Source organism: Zootermopsis nevadensis, unplaced genomic scaffold, assembly GCF_977971745.1.
Source record: "Zootermopsis nevadensis isolate Lab colony 2312 unplaced genomic scaffold, Znev_1.0 Znev_ptg000003l, whole genome shotgun sequence".
Taxonomy (NCBI): domain Eukaryota; kingdom Metazoa; phylum Arthropoda; class Insecta; order Blattodea; family Termopsidae; genus Zootermopsis; species Zootermopsis nevadensis.
Genome location: NW_028259135.1, coordinates 310,181 through 334,318, shown reverse-complemented (window position 1 = coordinate 334,318; position 24,138 = coordinate 310,181). Strand labels below are relative to the sequence as shown.

Genomic DNA, 24,138 nt, shown 5'->3' with positions numbered 1-24,138 from the left:
CCCGAAGTTTTATTACCACATTCACAAGATCCTGCCACTGTATGCTATGCTAAGTCTGATCTTGAAAAGTCCACTTAATATTATCCTCTGATCTATACGTACGTCTCCAGATTGGTTTCTTCCCTTCATGTTTCCAGACTAAAATTCTGTACACATTGCTCATCATTGCATTCATGTCCCAGAATTTCATTCTTCTAGACCAGTGGTATTCAACCTTTTTTGTTCGTGTACCCCCAGATATAATTTCTCTTCAACTTTGTACCCCCAAAGTTGTTGGCGTATAATTCAAGTTATACATAGTATATAATCTACATCTAAAATAAATTAAATAAATTAAATTACTGATTATTCAGTGTTTATCGTAAAATAATATATATTTTTTTTAAATTTCACGTACCGCAGGTTTGAATACCACTGTTCTAGATCACCCTAGTAACTGGGTAGATGAACACAATAACTTAAAAACAACTGGACTAGGTCTCACTTCTTCAAAGATTGGAAACACTATTGTGTTACGACATGTAGAATACCAAATAATAAAATCTCATCTGTTAACTCAAGTAATTACTCAGCTTGTCAAAGCAATAGAAAGAATAGATTTTAATTTGATCTGGACAACAGTTTTTAATCATGTTAATATTAACATAAAATTTAATGAAGATTGTACATGTATTTTCTTGTTGTATCTTGTACAGGAAATCTGGTATTCTGCGTTTATTAAAGATTTTTATGTAAGTTGTAAATGAATTGAATTTTATTTTCATACACTAATTGAATGCCATAAACTGTAAATGCTTACAACCACCAAGGGAACATTTTATCATCACTGAAAAACTGTACACCATGGACACCATGATGTACAGATTCAGTAACAAACAATACATACCTTGCACGTTCAGAATTCCAGATCAATCTGCACAGAACTTCTCATTTGAAGGAGCTGGTATTTCCTGAATGAAGAATATTGAAAATTTTAAGCACAGCACAACATTCCATCTCTTAGTGATAATGCTATCAAGTACACAATTGTTTACATATCATCAGTTCACCACTTACCTGGGCCCATTCCCCTTGCCGACCGTGAGACTTTTTACGTCTATGCATCACGTTGCGGTAATTATGAAGACCCGCATAAAAACTGCCACATGAATTGCTGATGGTCTTAAAAACAAAGGCATCACAAGCTGCTGCTATAGCAACTGTCATCCTTTGATGAAGAACATGCCATGAAATAGAATCACCAACACATCTCGCCTTATTATGTAAAAAGTTTGCTCTAGATCATATGAAGGCAAATAAAACGTTAGAAAATGTAGCCACGTTCAAGCACTTGAGCATTGCAGTAACAAATCTTGTTTTACGTGGATGCAAGACTTGGTGGCTCACATGGTTATGAATCACCATAAATGGATTAGTAATTTTGAGGTAAAAAGGGGCCTGTAGGGAAAATGAGGGGGTGGGATAATGCAGTTCAGCGGGGGATCAACAGATGACTTCTACAAACACAACACTAGAAGTTTTCTAGACAAAACTTGATTTACGTTGTAGAGCCAAAGAGGGATGGAAATATGATGATTTATTCTATATCAGGGTTCAATTATATATTTATATAAGGTGACATGACAATTTCAGTTTCATTATTCCACAACTGTTTAGTTTCCCTTACAAATATAAGATACACAATGTTTTAATATGATGTTTGATAGCAACAACTCATCTTATAAAGACATTAACAATATAAATAACAAAACACAAGTATCAAATGAAAGTAGTAGTTTAGCAAAAACCATATTTGTTTAAGGAAAATCATTGAATTCTCACGGTTATGGTAAATAATGCAACCAGGTATATAATGTTTATTATGTTTCCTTTAAGTATTTGTACTTTTCTAGTTTTCTTCTGAAGAAGTTATAAAATTAAATTCATTTACTTCTCAGACAGTCGCTAAAGTGGAAGATAAAATTCATATAATTCCACTCTACAGAAATCTAAATACAGTTCATAAATATTTATTCAAATGCAAGATAAGGTGTGTGGAGCATGTTGCTGTTTTGTTAATAGCATAAATTATAATCTGACGCCGAATATATAAAAGTAAATATGGTTGGCAAACCACCAAGTTCTAAGACAATGTATTTAAAGCCAGGATAAAAAATATAAATAAAAAGATCATCAGAGGCTAATGACAAGTCAATACAAGTGCAGTAACTACTTACTACAAAGTCATTTTTCAAATCACCAATGAAAACACACTGACACCTGAAACAAAACATTTTAATTTACGTACATTTTATATTTTTCAAATGATGCACCAATATAAATGGAACAAATGTTTCTAAAACACACCAAACAATAATTAAAATTATAATTTCCCTCATCTATATACAATCTAATATGATACTGTACAACCTATCAGATAACTTTTTTGAGAATAATTGTGTACATTTTATTGGCAATTAATACAATTCTTTAGTGTATCCTTACAACTGTGCACAAAAAAATTCAGAGCATAAAAGAATATGACACTGCTTTATGAAACAGCACCTAACAAAAAACTAAACCAATAATTTAGCAATCTAATTATTGTAACCAGGAAATAACTGTGGTATAAAATGTTCACTCTATGAACATATTGCACTGCGTCTTATACAGCTAACATACGTAACTCACCTACTGTTTTAAACTAAACATAAAACTTTGGTGATTTTTAATGAATGAATAGGAAATGTGATTGCATCTTAAAATTCTTGTATCCCAAGTGTTTCTCACTTGAAGGGAGCACTGGGAATATCAACTGATGCAACATCTATAGGCAGGGCTTGAAAGAGAAGAAGATGCAGACATATGCTACGTACCTGATGTATAACTTCGACTTTCGGGGATAAGTCAAGTACATTTTTTAACGTTTCCCTATATTTCAGCAAACAATGCAGTTGCAGTCTTCAAAAATTCTGTATGATACTTGATGTATGAGATTGCAAATGATATATTTGCTAAAATGTTAGAAAACCTTAAACAAATGATAAAGCTTATTACCCAAAAGCCAAAGTTATACTTTAAACAACAGCCACTAAAACCTACGGAGAAGACTTTCTACTTAGTTCCAGATTGCTTCTCTTAACTAAGCAATTTCCAGAGCCTTGGACATAGTAAATATTGTTCCCAAAAACACACCACGTGGGAATGAATTCTCAAACCTGCATCATATTAATTTGCTTTATAACGCGTGCTGTACATTCCCCTGGACATTTCTACTGATCTGGAGTAACGGCCTAGTTCCGAAAAGCCACTTCCATCCCTGTCTACAGGATCATTAAAGATCTGAGTACCATTTTACTGCTTTATTTATGAAACAATAAGCCTCACACAAATTAAACAAACATGTATCTTCAATTTATGAAGCTGCTGTTTCTGGCTAGAAAACATTTTACACCATCATAACAAGTTCTGTATGATATTTGATGTACGAGTTCTGAACTTCATTGGTCAAAGTAGGCCATTATATGGCAACAGTTTTCGCTGTTCAGATTTCAGATATTCAATGCTGAAACTGAAACACTAAGTACGGGACTGATATATCTTTCCGTCCATGAAACTTGCCAGTGAATTCTAGTTCAGAGGTAAACATTATAGCCTCTGCTTCACGTAAGGCCAATAACAAATACTTTTTATTAAAAATATTTGAAATGAAAATTATAGAGCTTAACCTTTGTACATTGTGGCTAATGTGCAGTCGAACCGGCCATGAGTCACACTCGCAAATCACTAAATTGTTAATCTCAAAGTTAAAGTCTGGCCAGCAGCCCCTATAATGGGGGTTTACATCCCTTATACTTGTACAATAAAGTTTAACAAAAAAACACACTATGTGTCATATACATATTTTTTTGTAAAAAATATAGTTCTTAATTTTGACAAAATCTCAAAATGGATTGTTTGCCATTCTTGTTGAAATTTTTTTTCAAAGTACTAAACAGAATTCTGAGGGAAGAATACTACACAAAATTTCAAAGAACATCACAGCATGTTTATTTAATTTTTTTAACTTGAACAGCCCTGCAACAACTTGGTGTAATTTTTGGTCTAGAACATTCGCTTCTTTGCGACTAATTCTTTCACATCATTCTCTCCTCTAAAGTAGCAATTACTTCAGTAGGATAATGCATTTAGGGGTAAACTCATCCTCTGTTATTTCTGTGATGACACAAAAATATATCTCGCAAAACGTACATAAAGAAAGATTTTGCGATGTCCATGCAGTTCGGGTGTCCTTCCACCTTTCAGCTTTAGAACGAAGTGACTAACTTTCACAGAATGATATATGATGTGCCATTTCAAACCACTATCCCCTCATAATTTTAATTCCTAATGATCAGCAACAACAACAAGGCAGATCGACATTATATAGTCTGAGTTAATGAAAAAGCATCATTAAATAATATACAAATAAATAAATACATAGAACATGGCAGAAACATGAATTTGTGAAGTCGGAATGATATTAAACCCACTTAACAAGTGGTCCGGAAATGATGTACGGTAATTGACATTAAGCAAAATTACATTTATTGAGGTAATTTTTGTAGTGTGTAAAACAACAGGATGGTAGCTACATGACATGCATATTTAATTTTCAGTTTGAAGATGATAAATAATGAACCATCTGACCTGGGAATTTGAAATTCAATACGAAAATATGTAGGCTGTAAACATGTCTATTAATTGTGTGCAAATTTCATTTATACAAACACACCAATGGTACAAAACTTTAAGATTATGTCTGACAAATTTAAATAAAAACAAAACTGATACCTAAGTAATAAGTTCTGCTCAGAAGGAAACAATGAAGATTATAAATATGATGATAATAATCTGTAACATATTTATAATTGCAAGGGATAAAAATTTTCTAACTCATCTAGGATTCAATTATATGACCATCTGCTCTTGTGCGCGTGCTAAATTTTATTTTGCTGTTGGACTATAAATGTATTTTGCCTAAATAACATACAAACAACACAATGTTTGTGGCACTAGAAGTTAGTGTAACAGAAAAGTAATCATTACAAGTTCTGCCTGGAATTCCTTGACATTACATATGAATCACTTATAGTCTCATGAAGCATTCAAATGGTACGCAGCATTTTGGATAAATTGTGTGATAATGTAGGAACATTTCTATCTCTAATACTTGCATTATTTTTTAGAATTTAAAATTCACGATAGTTAAAATTACTGAAGCTTAGATTTTTCCAAATAAATTACTTCAAGACATATACAGGAATAGAAAATGGAATTACAATAACCATTCTATACAAAAAAAAACCCTACAAGATTTGTAAACACTGGAGTAAAATGAGCACCCACTTATATCCTCGATCGCATGAAGCTAATGGCATCCTCTTGCATCAAGTTGGACTAGCTGGAGTATGTCTGTGACATCAGTACAACTAACACGTAGCTAATTACAACAAACACAAGTCACAGATAATCTGCAGCTTGCGCTGGGAGAGAACTCTTCAAGTGACAATGAAAAGAATAATGACAACTACCATTATTCCTGATAAGACCGCTATAGCAATCCACTGCCTTCGATCTGGAAACATAACAAGACAGGAGTTTCATTAACCCATTCTAATATTTCACACACAAGAAAAGTAATGTTACATTATTTCATCAAGATAAATAAGTCAGAACTGGAGAAAATTAAAAAAAAAAAGCCTCTCATGGTGAGATTTCGGGTTCCCACGGCAGTGAGTAGAAAATTACTGTCTGTTGGAATGTTGCGCCATGTAATCTGGTAGAAGTTTACCGTCATTTTAGAGGCGCTTAATGAGTTCATCATCAGGACTCACTGCTCTGATGATGGAAGCAACAAACGCCTCTGAAACGTCACTACAGACTACATGGATCATCGAGAAGTTAGTTCAACTTCACAACAAATATGACTGGTAAATAACAAAAAAACATGAATGTTTCTGAATGCTAAGACTAACAACAAAGCACTTAAGCCAGAAGAGGGTTAATCCTTTACGTTCCCTATGTTTTAACACATAACACCCTTGCAGGTCAAACCTATTGGACTGTGGCATGATTTTCTGAGGGTTACACTAAATCCAACAAAGGGCTCCTGTTAGGATCCATTTATTTTAACAAACCAATACAAGGAAGCCAGGATAGCCCAGTCAGTATAGTGACTATCTACAGGCTGGACGACCGGGGTTCGATCTCCAACGGGGGCAGAGGATTTTTCCTCTAGTCTCTGTATCCAGACTGGCTCTGGGGCCCACAGAGCCTCCTATCCAATGGGTACAGGGGTCCTTTCCACAGGGATAAAGCGTGGCCGGGGCGTGATGCTGACCGCTCACCCCCATCCAGTGCCGAGGTCAAGAAAGAGTAGGAGCTGTACCTCTTCTCCCCCCAAGCGACCTACATGGTGTGTAGCGGGACTGTTTACTTTTACAGACTACAAGGAGCACCTTTTAAAATTCATTTAATTTTCTTTTCAATTTTAAGACCATCAGGATTCTCAGACTAGGCCAACATCTGACCTGAATGTGATTTCCACAGATGAAAAGCCTGGGTTTGACTGAAACCTTGGAACAGTTTATTTGTCGTATTTACGTAACCTGATAAATTAGTTTACTTCTTATCCAGGCAGAGGACAGTTTGTGAAATTTGAGGGAGGTTCTCACAGTGGTAAAGATGTCAGTGTTGTTCTTCTGGGTTGTGATGCTTTGTGGACATACACGTGGGTACATACCAACATTTCAGAGAAACTTCAGCTCTGAAGATGAAGACAGTATGTTTCTCTGAAACACTGGCATCTACCTATAAATCCATAAGGCACCACAACACAGAAAAAGCATCAATAACAGAAGATGATTTAATTACTCTCAGTTGTCAGTGTAACACGAGCAGGATTGATTAAAACTGATAAAGATGGCGTCACACTAATGTGAAGTGGACTGAAATGTTACAAAACATTACAAGATGAAAGTAAACTCGCACTACCAAAATCAAACAACATTAAACACAACATAAATATACTTTCATTGCAGAATTACCAGTAAGTGTATTTTTTCTTTTCAGTTGAACAAAACTGTTTATGTAAATTCATGAAAGTTACATGTTTTGGCATGTGATAAAATACCATTGTCATGTGCCTTTCTTATATAAAAACTGTTCAAGTGAAATAGGAAATATACAGGGTGAGTCAGAAGTATGTTTACAAATTGTGTGTGCGTGTTCCCGGATCAAAAATAAGAAAAAAAACTTTCTATGAACACGGGGTCGCAAATGTTTCATTTTTGAAATAATAGCAAAAAATAGGTTTCAATGTATGCCTTTATTGCCAAGTATAAGGACAGGGATGTTTCTTTGTAACAGATTCTCAAAGGTTGTTCCTCCATTCTCCACAAATGCCCGAGCACGACGTACACAAGACTGACGAATTCGTTCCTACACACCAGGGTTTCCTCGAATCATCAGGCCTGCATTCCGCACACGTTCCCAGAGGTCGTCTTCATTGTTTATGGGAGTTGCATAAACGACGGACTTCAAGTGACCCCACAGATAAAAGTCCAATGGAGTCAGGTCCGGTGACCTCGGTGGCCATGCTACTGGGCCACCACGCCCAATCCATCGCTGAGGGTACTGTTCGTTGAGATGATATCTGACGCGATGGGGGAAGTGTGCTGGCGCTCCGTCATGCATAAACCACATTTGTCTTCTTGTATTCAGTGGTACGTCTTCAAGGAGACGTGGCAAGTGTCTTCTTAAGAATCGTCGATATAAAGGTCCTCTTAGATGCGATCGAAGCATGTGTGGTCCAATAAGCATGTCGCCAACAATTCCTGCCCAAACGTTAATTGAAAATCTTTGCTGGAAGCTGGATTCACTTTGAGATAAAGTCAATTCATTGAAACTTATTTTTAGCTATTATTTCGAAAATGAAACATTTGCGACCCCATGTTCATAGGAACATTTTTTCTTATTTTTAATCCTGGAACATGCACAGAAGTTTGTAAACATACTTCTGACTCACCCTGTATAAACAGATAATTGTGTGCGCGCGCGAGTGTGCATGGATGTGCAGTGTGTGGTGTGTTTGGTGTGCAGGCGTTTGTGGGGTGTGTATATAAATTTTGTTATACGTAAAAAACAGTACGCCAAGATCAAAACTAAACATCCATTACTTTTGTCACATAGAACAATTTGTGAACTTTCATCTCTCTTACTTTAATATCACTATTTCATCTATACTGGAAATAGCAAGTTTTTCAAACTCACCATTTGACATATGAAGCACCTTTGCTACTTTCTTCACTGTGGTGTCAAGTTTGGAGTCGGTGTTTTCCAATTCATTACCAAATTCATCTAACATCCTACAACAAATGATAAAAAAATGAAGATTCAAAATAATTTTAATTCAGTATCATTAATCTCAAACCATTTTCAACATGGCATGTTCAAGATGAAATGCAGCTAACAAAAAGGCTCAACACCATTAATACCAAAGACAGCCTCTCAACACATCTGATCCTGAAAACCCTTCTATCCACACGCCCAACCTATCAAACCTCCTGGATTACAAAGTTATGACCTGTATAAATGACAATTTCAGTCAACTACCCTTTTAACTAAGGTGTTATATGTTGCGGTTGCCCTCGGTGGACTAGTGGTTAGCATGCTCGCCACTGGACCCAAGGTTCACAGGTGCAAACCTGGCCGAGGTCGATGGATTCTTAAGGGTGATAAAAATCCGTAGCACACATCCTTTGGAGGGGAAGCAAAGCTGGCGGTCCCACGTTATAGATTTATGGCACATAAAAGACATTACGAACATGAACAAGATGTTTCGTAAGCAAAATTCAATGGCAATTTCTCACCCAACTCTCTCCTGATTCAGTACTAGATGGCTATAGAAGACGAAATCAGGATTGAGTAGCAATTGTGCGGAGGCAGTGGACTGGTCACCCACTACTCACAAATGCACACTTTGAAGACTAAGAAACCTCCAAAAGGAGGCAGTCAAGACCCACACTGGGTTGTAGAGCCACAGGAAGAAGGAAGTTTTATGTTGTGACTTCCAAGTTCAGGGCAGACAATTTTCAAATGATTCAATTCTACAAGTAATATTCATGCCTACAAGGCAGTCTTTGAATATTGTGGATGTGTTCTGGAACATGTGTACCGTGAATCAAGGTTCATATTTTGAAGTGGAGTTAATGTTCCATCTCTCATCCACATCCCCCAATCCCAAAACTATCCACACACCCCACTGATACACATACATGCATAAAATGCATTAATACCCTTAAAGAATCTTTGACAAGCCTTGTTCTAAGTGACGCCATTTATAAAGGCATATGAGTATGTGAAATTTAAACACGGGTGGTGTACAAAAAAATTCTCATGAACCCAAGAAACTATAACCTGTTACAATCCAATTGTGGTGACAGAAATGTGGAGTAAGTGGCTCCAAATATGGCTGAAATGGTACAGGTTCCATAACAACATAAGTGTCGACCATCGAAATAAAGAACGGAGAGGTAAAATATATATCGGGGTACAGTTTCCACAAGTATTCTTTACATTCTGAATTATTTTCCACATAAGCATAGTAATTGTTTCGCACAGCCACTGTGTTGTTTTATACTGTACAAAAAATTAATGCACCAAAATTTTACATTTTTACCATACATCATTGTATGACCCTGTATCAACTGGCAACAGTGTCATTCCCACCTCCCAAGTTTGTACATATACTATGTTGGTATTGACAATTATACGAAATTAAAATGTACTACTTTAGGATAGCCTCCAATGGCATAACATCCACACCAAATCTCGTCAAAATCTGTACAAATGTCTTAGAGTTAAATCATATGGATGGACAAACAGACAAACATGATCAGCCCATGTGTTCATTTCATGCATACTGTGCAAACAATGCATCATAACTCTGTCGCTGCGAGAACATCTATTCCATGCAGACACAGAATACTTTTGAAACGGGTACTTACACAGCCTGTTCATCTAGTTCACTCCCAATTTGCCGTGACACAGTCTTTAGTGACCCAACTGAATCACTAATCATATCCAACTGTTCATCTTGAGTCCTCATGATGTGGTTTTGTTGCTGGAGTGTGTCATCCAAAAACTGTCGATTTGGACTGTCCAATTCATTCTCCAGCTTAGAATACTTGGTTGTCCCATGACTCGTTGGAACTCGAACTGGACTGTTCTCCAGAAGTGGCTATGGGCAGAATATACTTGTAGTAAGATTAACTGCAACTCAACAAACATGCCTCAATTCAATCTTAATATGTCACACAGAGTTGCTAAACTTGTCTGATCTAAAACTGAAACTGGGATACTGGGAATGACCCGTTCTTCAAGTGCCTGAGCACTGCGGGTCCCAACTTTTTCATTGGCTTGACCTATATACATTCGGTAGGACTCCTTGGACGAGGGATCAGCCTGTCGCAAGGCCTCTACCTGTACACAGGACAGCGCAACACAGAAAAACGCGAACAAACATCCATGGCTTGAATGGGATTCGAAACCACGGTCCCAGTGACCAAGCGACACAAGGCCCGCGCCTCAGACCTCGCGGCCACTACGACCCCAAAACTGAAAGAGCCTGACAATTTTATACAAAATTTTTCATTGAAAAATTTAATCGAAAGTGGTTTATCATTCTTGAGTTACTTCACTCATACATATAAACAGAAGGACAGAGCAATTTTAATTGGTGCTCTGAAGGGATGCAAATGCACCTAAAAATTGCAGACATCACTGGGCTAAGTTAGTCAATATCTATACAAAAAAATCTGAACATTTAAAAATTTATATATACAAAACATGATTAGTGCAAACATTATGTCTGAAATACTTCTTGATGTTTCATCATACCAATGAAGCATCAGTTTGCATTCCACCTCGACACAGTTGTGAAAATATTGCATAATAATATTCTATGTTTCTTCTTCCTTTTGGTCCACACTTAAGACCCAGCTTTGGAATCCAAGTACAGTTCATTATTTGTACCTTTTCAGAACTGACCTATATATTATTACTAAGTTCATCTGAAATCACCTCTTTCAGGATGTCTTCCTGTGAATAAGAATCAAGGCTATAAATATCTTAAGATACTTGTCATAATTAATAGAAAAATTGGTGACAGTAGTCAGAAACTGTTTGAGCATTTTTAAATTACTCAACTGCGAAATCATTATCATCATCATTATCGTGTTCTATTGCATAAAAAATTCTGTCCTTGTTTAACCCTCCACAGTTTCACGTCTGTCACTTCCATCAATGAACTGTCTCCTTTCGCACCTCACGTGGTCCACCTGTCAGATCTCAAAATTCTTAGATGTTTCATTCTTTCGGTTTCAAATCCATGAACATTTTTTGGCAATCCATCTTCCTTCACTTACTTCACACGGGTAATTCAAACTTCTCTCGTAGTTTATCAATTTTTATTCCGTTCCTAACTGCATCACTTCTGGTTTTCAGAATTACTATTTTATTTCAGTTGCCAGGATTCTATTTGCCTTTTTAATGGAAGTCCATGTGTCTGCTGAATATACTTTTAAAACGTATTTTACATTGCATGTTTAAATGTCTTTGATAGTGTCATTTTCAAAATTATACTTTAAACGATACAAGATATATCTGAACTATTTCCGTATTCTTTTATTAGTTACATGTTTGATGTTCTGTCTTTATTAATTTCACGTCTCAGCATACATTTTACATTGCACGAAGTATTAATTCAAACAATATTCAAAATCCAAACATACAATTAGGTTTTACAGACTCGCCACATAAAACGCAAAGAGTTTGTAGTATGACTTCACAAAAAATACCAAAACAAGTTGACACAATACATACCTGGCTATTACTATTTACCTATACCATCACAGAAAGTATGCTAATGAATCAGCGTGTGCATACCTGCCTAGCAGTTCTGTCACGATCCCTATTCCTGGAGATATTCATCTTGTCTTTCATAGTCTGTGAACAAATCAACAAAGATAAGACTGAAGTCAATCTGCAGCCACAACTTCTTATTATAAACACGTAAGTTTAGTAATACAGACGAGGAATTTTGCTTCCGCCATTACACAGACTGAATCAAACTCCCAGTACACATGCAAAGGTATATCAATGCAACAAAAATCTTGAGATGAACTGAATTAAGTCTGCACTTCACAGTCAACTCTTCAACGTAAGATTTGAGGTTTTCACGGCGGTGGGTATGAAGATTTCTGTCTTCTGGGTTGTTGCGCCGTGTAGTCTGGTCGATGTTTACCAACGTTTCAGAGGTCATACTGCCTCCGTCATCAGGGCGATGAGTATGAAGATTTCTGTCTTCTGGGTTGTTGCGCCATGTAGTCTGGTCGATGTTTACCAACGTTTCAGAGGTCATACTGCCTCCGTCATCAGGGCGATGAGTATGAAGATTTCTGTCTTCTGGGTTGTTGCGCTGTGTAGTCTGGTAGATGTTTACCAGCATCTCAGAGGTCATACTGCCTCCGTCATCAGGGCGCCCTGATGACGGAGGCAGTATGACCTCTGAAACGTTGGTTAACATCGACCAGGCTACACAGCGCAACAACCCAGAAGATGGAAATCTTCATACTCACCGCTGTGAGAACCTCAAGTTTTACATAATAAAAATTAATCAGACAAATAAATATCTTTCAAATTTAGTAACTTTAATAAAAATTTGTAGGACAGAACTTCTTTAAAGTATCCTGGTGAATACTTACACTAGGTATTCTGTGAATTTTATAAAGTCAAATTAAAAGAATCCAAAGAAATGTGAACAATTGTCTTTACAGTAATCAACATCCCTTATTTCAGTGAACGTGCCTCTACAGTGCTTAATCTAGATTAATTAATTTCTTCCACAGAACTAACAATAATAAAACTGTCAGCTGACTAGTAACATGACCACTTCCAGACAGAAGTGTTCTGGTTACGATGTGACGTATGCTCACCTTCACTTCCTCCCGAGTTTGGTCAATGAAGCTTCTTCGGCTGCTTAGTTCCTTGTTGTCAATTTTGAATTTACTAGGATTCTTCTCGACAATGCGTTAAGTCAAAGTTAAGGATCACAATACTCAAATTTACTTACAGAAATTTATTTTCAAGGGCATTTAATTTCACACTGTAGCCCTGAGGTAAAGAGACTAAGTGAAAAGTAAAAGTTAATAACTCTGCAATAAATATTAACATGACTTATTTCACATTAAACAGTATAATTTAATGCATTTAAAAATTATAAATTCTTCAATAAATTCTGGAAATAAAATTAAATACACATACATCAGAGTTAAGCTTTAAAGGCACTTAGAAATAATTATAAATAATTTAATCAATTACATTTTTAATGCAATATACTGAAAGCCATGACACATACATGGTTACTGTACAATGGGAAAAAAAAGAGCGAAGATGATTTTGGTAATTTTTACATTACTAATACTGACAATATTCAACAAAATCAAAATACTAATATTCCCTTTCTCACTCTCATATAAAACTTATTCTCATATCCTCTGAAACATGTAGTAAAGACTGATTTAATTGTACATTTTTGTGTTCCTTGCAAGAAGCGCATAGGGAGAATGCATTATGGCTTGTCATGTCCGTCCGTCTAGTTGATTCAATTCGAGAACAAATGGAAGGATTTGGATGATATATGATGTGGAGGTTGCGATATTCTGTACAATCTCAAATCCTTACATTTGAATATCCTACGAGCGACAATAACGAAATGACAGGTAAGGAAAATCGTGAGGTAGACAGAGGTGCTGCAATCCGGTGACAAAAGTGGAAACTATCAAAAACATGGCTTTTATTCCTCTAAATTCACGTTGCATGAAGACATTATGTGTATTTCGGTACAGAATTCACTTTCTGAGCTTATTTCATAACACTGTATCCAATGCAAATAGTGTTTAGTAAGGTAAGAGATTAATGATGTTGCGGGAAGGAAGGAAAGCAGAGTAGTAAGAAATGACGTATGTTTAAAGATATTGCTCCAGCAGTCTTCAGAAGAGCGGCTGTCTGCAGACCACAGACCAATAATATTACTTCTAGGTCCAAAATTTCCACAGAAGTTAGACAAATAAATCAGAACCTCTACCAATGTACTACAAATTAAGTTTCAAGTATGAAGACGGCTATCTTCTGATTTGTTGTGCCACGTAGCCAGTAGACATTTACTGATATTTCAGAGGTGCTTGCTGCCTATATTATCAGGGCGACAAGTAAGCCGTGCAGTTTACCAGCACACTAACAAACCTACCAACCAAACACTTCTCTGTTAACACAACCTGAAGCCCCCACCCCCCACCAAATTTAAAAGTGCCTTGAGTTGGTTCAGTCCATTTCATACCCTCTCAATTTCTTTTCTTAAAATGCATAAAAGGAATAAATCTATTTATCTTTATTTATCTGTTCCTTTCTGCCCTCCCTTCTTTCTTCCTTACTTTCCATCCTTAACCTCTGAAGCTGAAGCTTATCTAATAATATTTAATAATTCAATTTATACCTCAAAGAAAGCATAACATTTCATCATTACAATGATCAACTGGTTAATGATGTTTACGGGAATAATCACTGTTTACAGCGCAAATCATACAAAATCCACAAATACAAAATGAACAGTTATTGAATGTTGAAGCAGGTGGGGCATATGGTTGCCACTGAATTTTAAATGGTTAACGATACAATCCGACACAATACTCTGAGCAAACGTGTGAAAATTAAAGTTTGTTGTATGATCTGAAGCTTTCACGGTGACTATGTATATTAAATTCTTCTCGGGCTACCAGCCGTGTAAGGTGGTTTAATGAAAAAAAAAAACCAGCAACGTTTCGAGAACCATCTTCAACTTCGTCTTCAGGGTACTTACTACAGCTATGGTACCATGAGGATGAGGACGAAGATGGTCCTCTAAACATTAGTATTTTCTTTATTAAACCACCTTACACAGCTGATAGCCTGAGAATAATTCTTAAACCTTTTTCAATATTGAAATAGTTTTCTTTCACTCAGTAAGGCCACTTGCTTTGTACGTCAACTGTGACTTCATGAACAAAACGGACGGCTAGTTGGAATGACTTTCACCTTTATGTTTGGTTCTGTGAGGATGTGCAATGCTATACATGCACACACGCTTGACAAATTAAACTGAATGTTCTGAAAAGGGACGGTACATGGTCAACAAACAGGTTTCACTTAGGACTGCTTTCTATTTGGATGAGCTGGCTACCTCATAACCCAGAAAATGCACGTAACATCAACACAGGAGTTCTTTAAATCAAAATCAAATTCTAGATCTAATCTCAGTAGTGACAATAATAAAACTGCTGATCCAATCACATACATGCTTAAATAATTTACTGTTACACATGTTAAGAAAGAAATGATTTCACTGTCAACTAATTTGTAAAACAAATATTTCAGAGAATTTAATTTATAATTTTCCATATATAATAAGGGGTCCGCAGTGGCCGTGCGGTCTGAGGCGTGGGCCTTGTGCCGCTTGGTCGCTGGGACCGTGGGTTCGAATCCCACTCAAGCCATGGATGTTTGTCCGCGTTTTTCTGGGTTCTGCTGTCCTGTGTACAGGTTTCCAGATAAAAATAAAATGCATGCCTCAACTCCCTCGCCTTATCCATCTCATGATACACGATCTGACTGCCCTGGTGTTATTTTATAACTATTACATATTATGAAGCTCCTCATTACATAATTCTCTTCAATCTCCTGTCACTGCAAGAGCCAAAACAAACTGCTTCATTCTGTATGAGCTCGGACAGCTAAATCAATATGGGCTGGACAACTACGACCCATTTCCCAGTAGGGGCAGGACTATTTTGCCCCAACATTCAGACCAGTCTGGGGCCCACCCAGCCTCCTATACAACAGTACACCAACAATGAATGGATCACAATGTAAAGTTAGCCACACTGCTCCATCTATTATCACGCATTGAGCTAATTATTTGTGTTTTATTTTAACAATGCTTTAACCACCTCAGACTATACAGTGTCAGATGATAAAATGATTAACGGATAACGAACTGGGAAGGAAGTGGTCACAGCCTTAATTCAGGTATTATCCGAGCACCTGCCTGGATGGACTGAGGAAAATCACAAAAAACCTCTCTGGGCGAAGATTTGAACCAGGGACCTCCCAAATAAGAAGCAGGAGGGTTAACTACTTGGCCATGATATTCAATAGAATAAATGAATCTCTCATACACCTTCGTGGTGTCTGTTTAGGCACACAAACAACTTCATCTTTACTATTCACCGAGTCCACCATTACTAGACTGTATACAGAAATGTTTCATCATTCCATATACACAAATAACTCTTACTTGCATAATTTATGGCGAACTTGAATGTTAGCAACAAAGAGCACTAAAACGGGTAACCGCAGTGACGATATCAGTCACCGAAGTGATAGCACATACATAGCTAATGTGACCTTGTACTTAGTTTAAGCCATCAATGCTAAAAAAAACCTGCTTACCAGCTCTGCTACGTCTATTTATCAGACGCACACTAGCACTCGGCTTATGGCTACAGCAAAGTTTACGAAATTCACACATTACAATTACTTAATGTTATGCAACCAAAAACACATCAGCACAAAAGCCGTAAGCCTGCCTGTCCCCATCCAAATGAATCGAAAATAATGCCAGCAAAATGTATATTAAAAACAATTTTCCCACAATAAAACCTGATCTCTAAGATTAGTGGTGCAGTGGTTAGCACTCAGGAGGTTCTGGGTTCAAATAGTGGAAAAAAAAGAATACATAATAAATTAAACACAACATTTTTAAACCTTGTGAAAATATGTAATAAATGTGATGATGAAAACAGAGATTACAGTCTAACTGAACTCTGGGATCTTTTCCACAATGGGAATGTTAAATAAGATTATTCCATCGTTTGTAATTAAAGTTAATGCTGATCATTTTAAAGGTAAATGATATAATCATAGATTTGCCAAAATTATGGTCCAAACACCAATTTCGCATTGAATCAGTATCAGACTGCAGAAGTTTATAGACAATGACATTTTTAATATAAGAGTTACTTAGAATTATGAATACAGTCACATATAGCATTAACAAATACATTAAAAAAACAGGTCCTGAAATGGTTCTTTGCGAAATTCCTGAATTCAGAACACACAAAAATGAAAAGATTCCAGAAATGCAAAAAGGATATTGTCTCTTGGGCAAATACCTGCTGAACCAATTGACATAAACAGGGATATCTAAACTTATTAACCATACTATACAGAGCACGCTACATAGAACCAGATTTATCACACAGCAGCCCCTAAGGATGAGAGCAGAGATGACTCTCGAAACGTTGGCAGAAGATATGGTTTATTCACCATTCAGCCACCTGACGCGGGTGGTAACCGGAGAGTCTTTCATCAACTTCGGTCGCCGTGAAAGCTTCGCTTTATAAACACAGAATCAATTAATTCTTGAATGCACATCAAATGCATAATAGGTAATCAAACTGTCAAGATGAAATTATGTTTTTGGAAGACACCTAAGAAAGATTAAGTCTGTGCTTAAATTATATAAATGGTCATAGACAACAAATTTTTTAAAAAAAAATGGTAAAATTCAAAAACACTGAGATGGGTCTACATTTGCTAAGTGTAGTATTGTTTTCCTTTTTAAACATTAGGATGACAGCAGTCTGCTTCCAAAAGGATGGGAAGGTCTCACTTCTTTCACTGAGGTTAACAATTTAAATTAACAACAGAACAAAAATGTCAGGCATACCTTAATTATGAACGGAATTCTATCAAAACAACACACTTGGGCAATTTAAGATACTTGATAGCCCCTGCTAAATTCAGTAGCACACATAGAAGCCGCAGGAAAAAGTATGACATAACAAAATGAGAATGCAATGTATTAAAAATTGACTTACGATTAGCAAATCATTGGCGACATTTTTTGGTTCTGTAACATACCGGTTATCAACTTTAAGTCAAATAAAAGTAATATCCTTCCCTGTAATATTGAAATATATTCCCAAAACTGCTTGAGTCTTAACACCATCGTCAATAGACTAAGTTTACAAAAATATAAAAAATAAGTAAAATGTAAAACAGATTGTTTTCTTGTAATAATGAAAAGAGTGATTTCATTTTAACGTAATGTGTCTTAGTACTAGAAGTATATATAAGGAACAATACGATTTAAAGGACCACTAACTACTGAGATGAGAACATTTCATGAAACATAGCGTTATCTTCAAATACATAATTATGAAACAGATAATCCGGAGAATGCAAACAGAATGCCAGAGATATACTGTGATAAATAACCACAGAAGGATAACAGGTATCAGGAACAATGAAATCAGGGTTACCAACTGCAAACCGATATCAGGAAAGTTTGTGATAACAAGATCAAGAAAATGGCTCTCTTCTGGGTTGTAGCATTGTGTAGTCCTGGTAGAATATGATCACCCTTATGATGGAATCACAAACCACCTCTGAAACATCAGTAAACTTCTACCAGACTACACGGCACCACAACCCAGAAATCAACGCCGAAGAAGATTATGGAGAGTGAGGTTGTACTGGTGAAGTTCAACATCTTATATGACAATTTGAATCTGAATAATACAGCCTCTAATTTTGGTTCAGCAATTTTAGCTATCTTGGGTAAAGCCATTAACCTAATTGTAACCAGGGACACTAAAATACCCTAAAACTACACGGACATGGTGCATATTCTAACATAATATACAAGGAATTAAAATATGTACAGGGGTACGATACTGACAACCACTCTCCCACATCTAAAGCTGAAGTCAAGAAGGAGGAGCCATATTCTCTCCCTAAGGGCCTAGACAGCACATCTCTACTTTTACTTCAGTGGTTTTAACATCTGTCTTAGTACGAAAGTAGTAACTTAAAACAAGCAAAGTGAGCTGCTATGAACAGGAGACTCAATCCAAATAACTTTGTATTTTTTAATCTCAACTTTGAACCCTAATAAAAAAACCAAAAAAAAAACCAATATAACAACCAGTATAATAGTAACGCAATAAGATGTCATAAATATAATTTTATAGTGCCGTCAATATGTCAGAAAAGAATAGCTAAAACATGTAAAACAATAAAACATTCAAAGGATATCAATAGTATCTTCCAAGTCTTCTAAATCCCACTCAATACTACGAACTGAATTTCGTAATTCTGTTGTTGTCCATTCCAATTCATCCTTCGAAACATTATTAGCTGTATCGTCTTGGAGCTCGAGCCACCGACGGTAAAGTCCTCTTGTCTTGTTCAGTGCTTTACAAACCTCACTGCAAATATAATGAACGTGTTATCCTTTATGGTAATATGATGAGATGTGAAGCTACTCTGAAAATTAAGAGAATGCACATTATGCACGTGGGCAACAGGCCATTTAAGGGCACCAAGTTTCAGTTTAATGTCCTGTAAAAGAATACACTACAAATTAATGCAGCACAAGTCAGAATTTGAAGAGAAGAGCTCGACAACATAGTCTATAATATTCATATATTTTTCCTCCAAAAAAGTAACTGTGAACCAGGACTGCTGTGCCAGTGAAGTATCTTTTAGCTGGTCAATCAGGCAACAGCAGAATTTTTTTTATTTACTACTGCAGCCAAACCAGCTGTGGGCTCCACCCCTACCTAATGGGCAACAGAGGTTGTTTCCCCAGGGATAAAGATGTGGCAGTACTCATGCCATCTACATGTAGTTTCATGGTGGATTTTTTAACTTTAGACATCATGAACAACAGTCCATCAACTATTTACGATAGACTTCAAGAAAGCCTATGACTCAGTTAAAAGAAAAGCTCTACAATATTTTGCTCGAATTTGGTGTAACTGAGAAGCTAATCAGCTTAATTAAAATGTGAATAAGTGAAACCTCTAACAAAATTCGTGTAGGTAAACATGTGTCTGATACGCTTCCGATTTCAAATAGTCAGAAATAGGGAGATGCTCTATCGCCGCTGCTTTTCAATTTTGCTTTAGAATATGCCATCAGGAAGGTCCAAGAAAATCAGTGTGGTTTGGAATTGAATGGGACACATCAGATTTTGGTCTCTGCTGATGATATTAATGTGTTGGGCGATAATACAAATACTATAAAAGGAAACAAAGAAACACTTAAGGGCTAGTAAGGATTTTGGTTACGAAATAAATGCAGAAAAGACAAAGTATATGACAATGTCTCAGCATCAGAATTCAGGACAGAACCAGAATGTAAGGACAGCTAATGAATCGTCCGAAAATGTGACAAAATCCAAGTATTTGGGGACGACATTAACAAGTCAGAATAGCATTCATGACGAAATCAAGGGAAGATTAAATTCAAGAAATGCTTGCTATCATCCAAACAAAATCTTTTGTCCTCCCATCTCGTATCAAAGAAACTAAAGGTTAAAATATACAAAAATGTAATTTTGCCAGTTGTGCTGTATGGGTTCAAAACTTGGGTCTCTAACTTTGAAGGCGGAACATACATAATGGGTTTCTGAAAACAGCGTGTTGAGAAAGATATTTGAACCTAAAAAGGAGGAAGACGGATCATGGAGAAAATTGCATAATGATGAGCTCACCTGAAATTGTTAGGGTGATAAAATCGAGGAGGATGAGGACATTCGGCATGCATGGGGGAGGGTGTTTGCAAGGTAAAACCTAGGTGAAGGTGGGAGCATAACATTAAGATGGACCTTATGGAGACAAGGCTAAATGGAGTGAACTCGATGCAGCTAGTTCAGGAGTGTGTCTGTTGGTGGGCTTTTGTGAATACAGTGATGAACCTTTGGGTTCCATAAAGAAAGTGGGCTATTCTTTGACAAGCCGAGTATACACTCAACTTTACAAAGAATATCCTGCACCACAGAGTGAGTGAGTGAGTGAGCGAGACATCAGAAAGCATGTAAAAAATACACAGTTGAATTTAAAGATTTTTAAATATCTAAAGTATTCAGTACCTCAACTGTTAAGTTTAATGAATATGACAATCCTCCAAAACACTGGTAGCCACCCATGAATCTACACACTGCCATGATCCAGATTTCACCACCAAAAAATTTATGTAAATCCCCATAACAATAATAATAATAATTATTGTTATTATTAATGGGCTGCTGCTTGGCCTGCAAATACATTTAAATGGTACAGTCAGAGCAGGTAGCACAAAGAAACACAACCTATGATTATACTGTAGTTCTACAGATATTACAGCTGCCCTAAAGTACAGCTCAATGCTAAGACTCCAATGGGTTAAGAAAGGTGTGTAATTAGCAATTAAATCCTGTATGAGTGCCAGAAATTACACATCAAATGGGTAGCATAAATCCTTCTTAATCCCTCTGACAAATGCCTGATTTGACGTAAGGATTCAAATCTACCATGGAACTGTCCCTTTATACCACACATATGGGTTACAGTGAATTCAGATAAGAAACATAACAATAACAAAATGTACATCCTTAAAATTTCCCTTTTTAAGACTGGATAAACACTGAAGGAAATTAAAATGCTGTCACAGCTGAACAGCCCTGTGGCAACAAAACGGAACAGTAGATTCAGTAATAATGGAAATGGTCCAACTGAATGTTCAACCTCTATTAGCTAACCACTATCAATTCTATAGAAAGAATGACACATGAGCAATGTTTTGACAGACAAACTGCTTACGTCTGGCTACATGTGCAAAACACTTCCAAGTACTCGTTATTGTTGGTGAATTCTCCCACACCACACTTATAATATTCTGTTTGCTAGAGATAAGGCCTACTTACTCTTTCACCACGAAAAAAGGATCTTCGAGTGTCATGTCAGCACTCAACGACACTCATGCACTGATCGTTTGCTGTAATATCCACACAGTTCTACTGATATCAGAATCATCAGGAGTGTTATTTAAAGTATCTTACCGAGGAAGAAACAGAGTAGAACACAAGATCACCAAAACAACAAACGGGTACAAAAAAAGATTGCCGTACACGTACAATATGTACTTTCCCCACCTCCACTTCACTATCACTGCCACATATTAACCATTAGCAAGTCACACAAACTGTGCCTTCTAAATGCACAAATTAACAACATAATCTGTTTTATGTAATCTCGAACCTACAGTCAATGTACACGATTGCCAATATTATAATACTAACCTGAGTTACCGAAGGAAATATTGATATATATTTATTAATAATATCGATTGATTAATACATAAACATAACAAGTAAGTGAAATGTCTGCATTCCATTTAAACTATTTTTCTCACCTTCACGCCCTAACAAAAGAAGATTTCTTGTTTAAATGTTGGCTGTTTTCACAGCCTGTGAAATTTTGCATAATCTCATGACGTCAGTGTTAGTTCAATGGCGGCGTATTCAAAATGATTAAATCTTTTCATTTCAAAATTAGACATACATTTCATATTATTATACAGTTGCTTTAAAATATATCTGTCTTCTTGAATGTTGTACCATGCAGTCTCGTAGAATTTTACAGTTATTGAAGTTCGGGTATTTGATTTCCAGGTCTTGTTTTCTAAATTTCCACATAAAACATTCTTTAAAGTACATTACAACTGACGTCATACATAAATATAACCAACACAATGTATAAATTTATTCGGCCGGATTACGTTCTGTAGGCTTGAAAGTAATATGATTTTCTTATGTCAGGTAACTAGCCTGGCGATGAGTATTCCAGTGGTAAGGCCACTACATTTATATTCTGGACAGGCTTTTATGTATAGCAATTCCTCTGTGCCTGATGCAAGTTATACTGCTGTGACTCGGTTCCAAACTTATTACTCCAGAACATAATAGAATTGTACACAAACAATACTATAAAAATTCAATTAAATAACAGGATGTCAGAAGAATAAATTATAAATCAACAAATAAAACATGGCTATTCCTTGTCACAAACATTGTTAAATATAAACATACATGAAATGATAAACTGCTGGAAATGGTATATAGCATTGGAATAAAGATGTCACACAAAATTGAATTAAATATCCTATTATTTGCTGATTTCAGGTGTTCATTGCAAATTTTAAAATAATCTACAAATAGGAATATATACTTTAAACCAAACAACACAACAATTTGGCATGAAAAATCATCTCAGAAAATGAAAATAATGGCCTTCAAAGGTACAGGACCAATCTGAAATAAAATTACAATTAATAATAGCCTACTAGAACAAGTTAACACATTCACATATCTAGGCTGCAACATCTCATATCAAGGAGAGAAAGATATAAATTCGAAAATTGCAAATTTTTTTTACAAATATTAGGACTTTTCATTAACACTTTTAAACCAAATCTAGTACAACAGAGTTCAAGAATGAAATCATATAAAACATTAGCCCTTCCATCCCTTTTACATGGAAGCAAAATGTGGACATTAAACAAGATTTTAACAAATTAAACGCTGCAGAAATGAAATACCTACGTTGGATGACAGAATATGGTCGACTTGACCACAAGAGAAATGAAGAAATTTTAGATAAACTCCACCATGGAACCACCACATACAGAAACAATTGGTTGGAACATGTAACTTGAATGGAAGATCACAGGTTGCTGAAATACTGTCTGAAAGGGAGAAGACTTGATTGCTTGATGGCGTGAATATTGAGACTGAAACAGGTCAACCCCTGACCTAAGTTTGTGAATGGATTATGATGCTGAATGTATAACTTTTAATACCTTCTAACCAAGTAAACACATTTTTATGATTAATGAAGCACCATAAAATGAAGACATGTATGGAGTAAGGTTATAGATTTGTAACTCCTAATCTAGGTACTAGCTATAGTTGATCAGTCAGCTTCACATTCAGACTTCATCTAACTGAAAAGAGCTTCTCATAGGCAATAGATAGGACAAAGGTGATTCATAAACGTATTTAAATTAAATATTGATGTGGGCCTCTCAATTGGAATATGACAGAAACAGAATAGTAAACAAGGAAGTTCTGAACATGAACCACAAGAACATTCTATAGATAAATTAATGTGCAGAAAAACCATCAGCAGATTCTCG

General features: G+C 36.1%; 1 protein-coding gene across 1 annotated transcript; it reads right to left on the bottom strand.

The window, feature by feature from the left end:
* Positions 1-1,555: 1,555 nt before the first annotated feature.
* Positions 1,556-22,205, bottom strand: Syx6 (Syntaxin 6). Its single transcript, XM_022065966.2, has 7 exons — positions 21,869-22,205; positions 19,216-19,388; positions 13,017-13,111; positions 11,968-12,027; positions 10,029-10,261; positions 8,293-8,387; positions 1,556-5,596 (listed from the first exon to the last, which is right to left on the bottom strand). The coding sequence occupies exons 1-7, from the start codon at positions 21,901-21,903 to the stop codon at positions 5,520-5,522; spliced, it is 768 nt and encodes a 255-aa protein (XP_021921658.1). The 5' UTR covers positions 21,904-22,205; the 3' UTR covers positions 1,556-5,519.
* Between the last annotated feature and the right edge of the window lie 1,933 nt (positions 22,206-24,138).